The sequence below is a fragment of the Arachis ipaensis genome, chromosome B03 (genome assembly GCF_000816755.2).
Source record: "Arachis ipaensis cultivar K30076 chromosome B03, Araip1.1, whole genome shotgun sequence".
NCBI classification, from domain to species: Eukaryota; Viridiplantae; Streptophyta; class Magnoliopsida; order Fabales; family Fabaceae; genus Arachis; species Arachis ipaensis.
Genome location: NC_029787.2, coordinates 8,765,188 through 8,776,336, shown reverse-complemented (window position 1 = coordinate 8,776,336; position 11,149 = coordinate 8,765,188). Strand labels below are relative to the sequence as shown.

The following is an 11,149-nucleotide window of genomic DNA, read 5'->3' as shown; positions in this document are numbered from 1 at the left end:
TGATCAATAATATTTATAAAAAATACTCAAGTTAAAATTACACTATCACAAATCTATTAAAAAATTCATAATTTAAATTTTTAATTAAAAAAATAACGACACTATTAATATATATATATATATATGTAAATCTGGATTAATTTTAAAATTTCCGATTTTTGGTCAGATGATTTAATGTTTTTGGTGTGAGTTAAGTTTTTGTTGTTGAATAGTACTTGTTTTTTCGGCAAGATGAAGAGGCCCATGATTTTGACACGTACTGTGCGTTCGGGTTCTGTATGTGGTTCACCCACCACCATTTTCATTATTATCCGCCGCCACCACCTTCATTCTCCTAGATCCCCCGTCCATGGTGGCCGGAGCTTCTCCACCACCGCACGTACACATAGATGACGACGAACCGTAACAGCAACTCACATGTTCTTCTTCCTCTGCAATGCCATCGCCTCTCTCCTTCTCACCCCTCAACAAGCTCAAGCGCTTCAAATCCCTCAAGCTCTGCATTTCAAAGTCCCTCCTCAACGCTCCTTCCCTCTACGACGCCGTTTCATCTCTCGATCACTTCCACCCTAAGGGCATTCGCTTACCTTCTCGTGTTCTCGCCATCCTCTTGCGCCATTGCTCCGCCTCCAAATCCTACCGTGAGGGCAAATTGGTCCATTTGCATCTCAAGCTCACCGGTTTCAAACGCCCCACTACGTATTTGGCCAACCATTTGATCTGTATGTACTTTTGTTGCGGCGATTTTGTTAGTGCCCGCAAGGTGTTCGACAAAATGGAGGCTAGAAATTTGTACTCTTGGAACAATATGATTTCTGGGTATGTGAAATTGGGCATGATGAAGCAGGCTCGGCGTGTGTTTGATAGAATGCCTGAGAGGGATTTCGTGTCGTGGAATACGATGATTGTTGGGTATGCGCGTAATGGGGTGTTTGGTGAGGCTTTGAGGTTTTATGGGGAGTTGAGGAGATTGTGTATTGGGTATAATGGGTTTAGTTTTGCAAGTGTGTCGATTGTTTGTGTGAAGCTGAAGGACTTTGAGCTTTCTAGGCAGGTTCATGCGCAGGTTTTGGTTGTTGGATTTTTGACCAATGTAGTTGTATCCAGCTCGATTGTTGACGCTTATGCAAAGTGTGGGAAGATGAAGGAGGCGAGGAGATTGTTTGATGAGATGCCCGTGAGGGATATCCCTGCTTGGACAACACTAGTTTCGGGTTATGCAGCATGTGGGAACATGGAATCAGCTGCTGAAGTTTTTTGTGAGATGCCACAGAAGAATTCTTATTCATGGACATCGCTGATTGGAGGTTATGCTAGAAACGGTATGGGTCATGAAGCTCTTCGAGTGTTTAGAAAGATGATCCAGCATCGAGTTAGACCTGATAAGTATACATTTCATAGTTGTTTCTTGGCTTGTGCTATTATTGCTTCATTGAAACATGGTAAACAATTACATTCATATTTGGTGCAAAATAACATCAGACCTAATACTGTTGTTGTTAGTGCTATTATTGACATGTATTCAAAATGTGGAACTTTAGAAACTGCCAAGAAAGTGTTTAATATAAATGGAAATAAGCAAGATGTAGTATTGTGGAACTCAATGATATCGGCGCTGGCTTACTGTGGCTATGGTATAGAAGCAATTATGATGCTAAACGATATGCTAAGATCAGGAGTGAAGCCAGACAAGGCCACTTTTGTTTCAATTCTTAATGCTTGCAGTCACTCAGGTCTTGTGCAGGAAGGGCTTCAGTTTTTCATGTCCATGACTAGTGAGCATGGTGTTGTCCCAGACCAAGAACACTATGCATGCTTAGTTAATCTGTTGCATCGCGCTGGATGCTTTAATGAATCAGGGAATGATCTACAAGTGATGGATCACAAGCCAGGTGAGCATGTTGAGAATAGTTCGCATGATCTATCGAGAAAGCTTGAAAGTACAAAACTTGAAAGAGAAGTACATAAATTCCCTATTAGATTGCAGCTTCAATCCACTGCTGCTTACTTGTTACTTTCAAGTGTGTATGTTGCACTCGTGAAAAGGGGGTCTCTTGAGAAAATGAGACAGATTATGCATGAGCAATGTTTGAGGCTCAATCAAGCCGTCACTTGAGTTCAAATTCAAAACAAGGTTCACGCTTTCGCTGTACCAGACGGGTGACACCCTCTGAGGGAAACTATATAACCGGCTTTGGGACACTTCAGTACTCAGATGGAAGAAAATGTACCTTTACAGCATTACCTAACTTGGAAATGTGAAAGTTGGAGACATCTTTTTTCAGTAGATCATTTTTTGTAGAGCGCAGGATTATAGTTTCCACAACTTGTTTATTAGTATTTTTTCTTTTTTTCAATCTTTTTTATTAATTCTGGATTCTGCAGAGTTGAACTATACCACATTGGTATACTTATGAGATGTTTTCCTCCAAAAAGATTGAGGAGGAATGAGAAAGGGACTGGTAGGAAGAACAGAAGAATATAGTCATTAATGAAAGATTTTCTTGTATCTTTAATGTGTATTCTTCTCAAATGGAATAAAACAAGAAAATGATAAACATCAGAGGTTAAACCTTATGAGCTTTGCTTCTATTTTTTTTATATGAAGTTTGAGGTTGTAGTTTACAATATAACGCAATTATAGAAGAGATTCTCTATATTATTATTTATTGCCATCTAGATGTCTAATTGAACTAGATTTAATTTATATTGATTTAATGCCCGATTTATTAAGAGGTCGGGTACGACACAAAAGAGGTCTAGTCTTACTTATCTGATAAGTAACTACCTTCCTAAATCTTTTCTAGAAGATAGATCTCAACAAACTCCCAAGATGAAGGGAACAATTATCTGCCAACAAATGTGGAACTACTTCAAAAGTTCATTATCTATTCTACTATAAATACACTAACACCCTCAGGTATATTCAAATCTTAATCTACTAAAAATCTGCTCAAAGTTAACTTTAAGTTATCGGAGCCTCTTGCAGGTACTACCTCCTCACGAGAAACTTGGACAGTAGCACCTAAGTCAGATGCGGCCTCGAGTCTGGACCTCACATTCAGGTCCAAACTACCATCTCAGGTAATTTCCGGAACAGGTGGAATATTTGGTTTTCAAGTATAGGAAAATTTAGCAAATCCTTTTCGTCAAACGTTTGTGTTTGTTGGCTTTACACGTAATCATTTAAAATAGGGATTATGTTAAGTTCATAACCAACAAGAAACCAAAACAAATACCAAGTCAGAAGAGGTTGTAGAGCCATACAAGTGGACCAATCAAAAGCAAAAACCAACACCATAACTCCTTACCAATAATTAGGGCGAAAGTTCCCATGAAGCAAAGCCAAAACACACTTGATAAACAAATTGAGTGAAGAAAGCACAACAACAATCATTTCATAATTTACACAAACCCTTTTGTCCAGTTCAGCAAGATAGTTAAGAACTCATTTGATTATAAAACAAAACAGTCCATTTTTGACGTGTGACCATGTTTTTATATATTAGCTCCCAACAACATAACACACTCCTTCAACAACTGCTAACTCCAGCTGCACAAAAAGAAAACAACAAAATTCAGGATCACAGAAGAATTGGAAGAACTTCAACGCCATCTTGTTCTTCCTCTTCTTCATCAACATCAACACCATTATCAGCATCATCATCATCAAACAGATTAAGATGGGTGATGTGGTTTCCAAACAGATTGAGAGGCGCAGAGCAATTCAAACACAAAAGAAAACTCTAAATGATCTCATGAGATTCGAAGGTGAAGACTATCCAGGTTCTGATTACTTCCTTATAAACAGGAAAACATGGATGCATGATCTCAACCCAGAAAAGCTTCAAATCAAGAAGATAGTTTGGCCTGGAACCCATGATTCTGCAACCGACAAGATTGGAATCCCATTCATCACTCGCCCTTTTGCTCAATGCCAATCTGACTCCATATACGAACAACTTTTGATGGGGACACGCGTTTTAGACATAAGAGTGCAGAAGGATAGAAAGGTATGCCATGGAATTCTAACAACTTACAGTGTAGATATTGTCCTTAATGATATCAAGAAGTTCTTGTCTGAAACCGAATCAGAGATCATAATCCTTGAAGTTAGAACAGAATATGGACATGAAGATCCTCCAGAGTTTGATAAGTATCTAGAGGAAAAACTAGGGGATTACCTTATACCAAATGATGAACAAGTTTTTGATAAAACCATTGGAGAAGTGCTACCAAGGAGGGTTATTTGTGTTTGGAAGCCAAGAAAATTGCCAAAGCCTGAAGCTGGTAGCATGCTGTGGAGTGAAGGGTATTTGAAGGATAATTGGATCAACACTGATTTGCCAGAAACAAAGTTTGAAAGCAACTTGGATTATTTGAGCAAACAAGAACCTGTGAATACTAGAAAGTACTTTTATAGGGTGGAGAACACGGTTACTCCGGTGCCGGATAACCCCATTGTGTGTGTGAAACCAGTGACTGAAAGGATTCATGCTTTTGCAAGGCTATTCATATCTCAATGTTTCACCAAACAGATTGGTGATAGGTTGCAGATTTTCTCTACAGATTTTATAGATGAGGATTTTGTTGGTGCTTGTGTTGGACTCACATATGCAAGGGTGAAGGGTATTGCATGAAACAAGTTCTGTTATGTTTTTCTTCATGTGTTGATGATTGATGATGTGTGTTATCCTTCTAGCTTTTTTTAATTGTACAGATTTATTTGTATTTGATTTTAAGTTATGATGTAAGGGGAAAAATGGATGTGTAATTTAATTCCCATGAAGAAAACCAGAAATATCAGAGGAATGAATATAATTTTAAGTCCCATAATTTATTGCAAAACTAATCGGTTGTTTAATATGTTTAGTTAGTTTTAGTTGATTGATCATAGAATAATGGAATTGGCGTGTATTTTTCAATGGGATAAATTCAGAGTGCAACCTGCAAGAGTTTCAGGTTATTAAATTTTGGATGAGCCTTAAGCAATTAAAAATTTTAAGAGATCAATCTTGAAGATACGTTCACGTTGTAACAAAAATATGTACCTATACTTGAAGGGAAATAAAACTTGTTTTGACGAAATAGCATATATGATTGGATTACAAGAAAAAAAAAAAGAGTTTAATCACTTTAAAATTAGAAATAGCATAAAAGAAAGACCATATTGATTTCCAATCAAGGAAGCTTCATGCCAACATGATTTTATCACCAATTTCTCCAAATTGGAAGACATTGTAGGGTCAAAACGTACTCAAATGTCTTCCACAGAGAGAAATATCTCAGGTCCAATATTGAAAACAAAAATCTGGAATTGTGGGCCTAAAAGCATTAAATAGAGACTTTAACTATTCATACACTTCTTTGTTTATTAATAATAAAATTAAACAACATTCTACACACTCAGGGAGCATTATGCAGAACAAAATGCTGGAATGCTGCTAGAAATAATTCAATCCACTCAAACTTTACAAGAACATTTTGGGAGCTGAAATGATGAGGAATCAGAATAGAAAACCACACTGATCTTTTTCTAAACAGAATAAACTGATTAAAGCTTCCTCCAATGTTTTTTTTTTGGTCGATAGCTTCCTCCAATGTTTAGACCACTTGTTATTCTGCTGCAAACAGAAAAGGTGCACTATTACATAAAGTGTTGGCCCAAATAACTTTCAATAAGGTAATTTAAGGAAAAGGAGGATTGTGTTGAATCTCTAGGCTTTAGTACAATGGATATGCCGAATGTTCAATTCATTAGGTGTGCGGATGGTTATTCTAATGTTAGGATTTAGGAGATAATTTGGGGGTGGAGTGTTTTTTTATGTTATTGGATCATTTCTAGAGCCCATTGTTCATATTGTTTACAAAAGTCATTATCTACCTAGCAAAACCGTTCTTTAAATGATCAAACCTGCTAAAATGACTATAGACATTAATTCAGATTCTCAGCAATAGCATTAACTAGTCTTAATTACTGCTTAAGAAGTAAGTATTATCAAACACTTTTGAGGGCTATTATGAACATATTCCCAAAGAATGTGTGATTTCTAATACATTTAATTGATAAACAACTTGGGTGGGTAAAGTGGTCAGCTCACTCGTCTGCTTAAACAAGTGTTGGGAGTTCGAATCTCGTCTTATGCATACAACAACTCATTAGCCAGCAGCAGACTCTTAAATGGAACTCAGATCTACTTATTCATTAGCCTGTCGGGTTGGAGATACCGTGGACAACGAAAAAAATTGATGACACTCTAGTCAACCTCCTTTTACAAGACTGTGAAGATGTCTCGGAGAAATATATGAGATAAAAATTTAGTTAACATAAAATGAGTACAATTTGATATTTGATATTCAGCCAACTTGTTATATCCTATTGCTTAATCCAAGGCCTACCACCATTCTAGTCATTCAGAAATCAGATTTTCTTACATAATCCACCAAAGTTAATGAATTATGTGATTCACTAAAACATATATAACTAAGTTTGCATCTTAGCTCTTTTGCCTTGAAACAATGGTTGAGTTCTCTCTATGTGACTTTAAGGTCACGGATTTAAGACCAATGCGTATATGGCTGACAAGAACAGAAAATAGAGGGAGGGGACCAAACGAAGTAACATGAGACAACAGCTTAGAAAGAGTTGATAACTTGAGGAATTTATGGGAAAAAATACAGTAAAATGATGAACAATAGAAATAGTTTTTGTTGTGCCAATAATGAAAATAAAAGTAAAATTCAGTGAAATGATGAACAATGCCAAACATTAATGTTGTGGAAGACCACTGCTTTTAAGAAGATCTGTTAGACAAAAACATACTTAAAGAAAAAGGTCAAATTGTCATTAGTGGCAGCATTAGAAGAAGACATAATTGTGTTTTGTTTGGTATATCAATCATAATTGTGTTTGATGTTGATTCATTATCTTGCTAAGTGCATGTGCTGGCACTATTATCTTCTCCTTCAATTACATTTGATTATTGTTATTGCATTATTAAATCTTTAGCCCAATATCATATATAAGTGTTGAGCCATAATTACAAATATGGAAATGTCTTACATACAAGTCTAACAAAAATTTAAAAATGAAATAAAAAACATTTTCAGGATTTGGAGTTTCATATTTATTTTAATCCTTTTAATGAGATTTCAGATAAAGACTAACATGTGACAAGTAAAGACGATTTTACATTTGTTAAGCTAAATCATACCCCCAATATTTCAGGGGAAAAAGGTGTTGAAAACTTCAAATTAAACCAAAAAAATATAAAAAAAAGTAACCTCTATTTCTCAATAGGATTTTGGAGACAAGGAAAATAGGTCCACATGACATGATGCAAAAGCGCAAACCCTATCCATTTGAAGACAGTGTGCTGACTCAGCACTAAACAGAATCAATAAACAAAACAAAACATACACTGACATGGATGCAACCTCATCCACACTCAGCCATTCACAACTCACAACAATTATAATTCTGAGACATCTAATAGAGAAATTCTTAAATATTTCATAATATATATGTTTTCTTTTCTGTACATTAATATTAAAAACACAAACACAAAAGTAAATAAGAGAGAGTATTATTAAATTACTACAGTCAAAAGTGAAATAAAATATCAAGAATAAAGGCAATGAAATATGTTACTTCTCTTCTTCTCTATATAATGAGACATAGCATATGTTACTCCTCAAACCTTATCCATTTTCAATCTCTATAGTGTATACCCTCAAGAGTGTTCCATTTTCTTACCAAAGTGTTGTATTCTTGTTCAAGAAATTAAAAGCATAACTGAAAACAGAGGACTCTGTTTGTGTTATGGCTTCACTATATGAGGTGCTTGGGATTTCAATGGGAGCAAGCGGGCATGAGATAAAAGCTGCATACAGAAAGCTAGCAAGAACATGCCACCCTGATGTTGTGGCCATGAATCAGAAGGAAAGCTCGGCCAACATGTTCATCAAGATCCATTCAGCTTATTCAACACTTTCAGACCCAGATAAGAGAGCTAAGTATGATAGAGAAACTTATGGACACAAGATCATGATGAGATCTTCATCAAACATGGCTACTTCAGCTTCTATGTCTGCAACATACCAATCATTTTCTCAACAAGGGAGGAAGTGGGAAACAGATCAATGTTGGTAGTATTGTATTACATTGTATTAATGCCATTTTTTTGTACGCTTCTGATCAATGCGTGTTCTAAGAATATTTACTAGCTAGTACCCGTTTTCGTTTGTTATCTTACAAGTTACATATAAAACCAGAAATGAATAGTAGTATACAATATACATGATCCTAGAGAGTAGAGAACACAATTAAACAACACTACTATATGGAAGTTGATTCACGAGTTAACCCTTTATTTTCCTTAAATCAAAATAAAGATAATAAAAACTTTGGATAAAATAATAAAAAATATTATTTGTACACTAAAATCAGTCATATTTATGTATAAATACATGTATTGTTTAATTTATTTTCAATGTGTAGTTTATAGTAACGGCTAGCATGGTTGTAAAATAACAAAGTGTTCTGATCAAGGGAAGAGTGAAGCATGTGCCAGGAACGTAGATCTGACCTTAGCATAGATCTAATTGCAAATTGACATGCATCAAAGGACAAAATCTCTCTCGTATTAACTGAGGATATATACCAGTGTCTAAAAATGTTTGACAACCAAATAGGATCTTCTTTGACTTGGGGATTTGTGTTTTGTCTTTTTACTATATGTTATGAGTGTATGAGTATGACCCCATCTAGTCTTATACTCCATAGCTTTACTAGAAATATCAGTATAGTTAGAACTTAGAAGTGTTCTTAAAACATATATTAATATATAAGTATTTCATATTTAAGGATACATGATCTACAAGAGCTTGAATGGATTTGATTTAAGTGGTAACCACATACATGGAGACACGTAAGCCTGAGGTGGACCACTTGACTTTATATGTGTATGGTTGGCAATTAGGTTTTGGATAAGAAGAGATTCAAGAAAGATATGATATGTGGCCAATTTTCTCACTTGTCTATACTCTTGATATCCAAGTGACCTTACCACCAACTTAGAATTCTAACTTGACCTTATCACAATGTGAAATCATGTTTTGCATCAATCATGTGTTTTCTAGAATGAATGTCTCTTTAGTCTTTAGAGTCTTATCACTAATTCACAGTGAGTGGCACATTTTTTTTTTTACTAAATTCAAAATTTCAAATTAAGATTGACTAGTTGGTTTTGTTAGGTTTCTTCTATTGCATGTTTTTGCAGCCCATACTCTTCATTATTTCTAATGACTTGTCTTCAAGCTGTGGTCATCATTCCTATCCAAGAACCAACCAATTAAAATGTATTATATTCAATCTTATGCATAAATACTAAATTGGTCATTTATCTAGTATAGTGATGCAGAACAGGTTAGGTTAAATTAAAGAGCATTTGTCTAAGAACCTTAATCACTGATTATCTCGATCGATTTAAAAGAAAAAAAAATGAAAAAATAAATAAATTATGCCAATTCAAGTATATACCTACATCTGCTAGAGCAACCTACCATATGGTCATTCTCTTTAATTGAGTTAGCCCTATCAATAAAGGATAAAAATAAAAATTTCTCAATGAAAGCACATCGGAAAAATACCTGCCGGCAATATAGAATAATTTACATCAATCAAAACTTTATTTACACTCATCATACCAAATGGAGCAAACAAAATTCTGCATCCTTCATGTTATTTGAATTATATTCATGAAAAACTGCAACTGAAATTGACTATTGTTCTTCATATTATATTATGGTTAATAAATTCCAAAAGTGAGCCTAAGGATTATATTAAAAATTTTGGTGTACAGTTATGGACTTGCACTCTGTGTTTGACGTAAAAATAGAATAGAGCTATTTGTGTTACATTTAAAAGAAGATATGCACAATTTATGATGTTTTTTCAAACTGGCCTGTCTTTACTTTGCATTTTTCATAGATCATTTTCAAAAGGTGAAGACAAACAAGAAGGAATCTTACTTCTGATGAAAGTAATAATATGATGATAAGCAAGAAAATAAAATATGCAGAACCCTAAAATAAAAATAAAAAAATTGAGAATCATGGCATATGTGAAAATAAAAGCAACAGCTAAATATGTCACTATAGAATACGATAGAGAATACAAAAGGAATTCATTTTCCACGTAAAACATTAGTATTAGATACAATTTTTAACAGTGTATATATTCAATCAAAACACTATTCCTTTTGTATGCTAGATGAAAAATTAAAGAAAGCCGCCAAATCAACAGATCTAAAGTTATAATAATAATCTTAATATGTCTTAATTATTAGCATGATCTAAAGCAAATATAATAGTATTAATCAGGGTTAGTCAATCCATATGTATGCTTTCATGATGACATAACACTGAGGCTAATTTGTCTTTAATGTAATAGAAAGATATTCATGGGAAATTGAAAGGTTATGAAAGTTGAAGTTAGTTATTGATATATGATCATATATGTTGAATTTCTATGCTTGATATTATGATATATTTGTCATTTATCACGTATGCTAAGTTTGTTTCTTTTTCTTGGCTTGGCAAGATCCGATTTGTAAATCTCCGTATCAAAAAGCTATTGTGCGCAGTTTTGGTGAAGTAAATGATCAAAATCAAACTCTAAACCCTAAACACTACTAGATGAAACTAACATTCTACCTTACTAGATGTAGACCTTGATATTGATGGTACCAATTCTCCCACATGAAGTTTTTTTCTTCTCTAAGTTAAACATAATTAGTTATTGCGGCTAATATGGATTGATACAACAGCAACAAAAAATGATATTCGACTCGTCTAATTCTTGTTGACATATTGTGTAAACTCCATTCTATTTTGGAGGAGATTATATTAATATTTTGTTTGAATTTTTGCTGTATTTTTCATTCTGGCAAACTAAGAATTAATTTGTTATTCAAAATTTTATTTATAAATTTGTTGTTGGTCAATGAATTGCTACATGTACGAAGTGAAATTTAAATTTTCGACACTTATCTAAATATACGAGTACCCTTTATTTAAGATAAGGTTTATTTTAGATATCGAATATCATTATGTAATAAGTATAAATTTTAATTACTTTCTTTTATTT

General features: G+C 34.2%; 3 protein-coding genes across 3 annotated transcripts; all 3 read left to right on the top strand.

Moving 5' to 3' along the window:
• Window positions 179-2,577, top strand: LOC107628754 (pentatricopeptide repeat-containing protein At2g21090). The gene is given in 1 exon segment (XM_016331349.2): window positions 179-2,577. A coding segment is annotated over 1 exon segment (1,728 nt). The 5' UTR covers window positions 179-436; the 3' UTR covers window positions 2,165-2,577.
• On the top strand, window positions 3,339-4,868 carry LOC107628755 (PI-PLC X-box domain-containing protein DDB_G0293730-like). The gene has a single exon (XM_016331350.2). It carries the CDS (start codon window positions 3,684-3,686, stop codon window positions 4,638-4,640), a length of 957 nt encoding a protein of 318 aa, XP_016186836.1. The 5' UTR covers window positions 3,339-3,683; the 3' UTR covers window positions 4,641-4,868.
• On the top strand, window positions 7,581-8,374 carry LOC107634069 (chaperone protein dnaJ 11, chloroplastic). Its single transcript, XM_016337652.2, has one exon. The coding sequence runs from the start codon at window positions 7,823-7,825 to the stop codon at window positions 8,150-8,152; it is 330 nt and encodes a 109-aa protein (XP_016193138.1). The 5' UTR covers window positions 7,581-7,822; the 3' UTR covers window positions 8,153-8,374.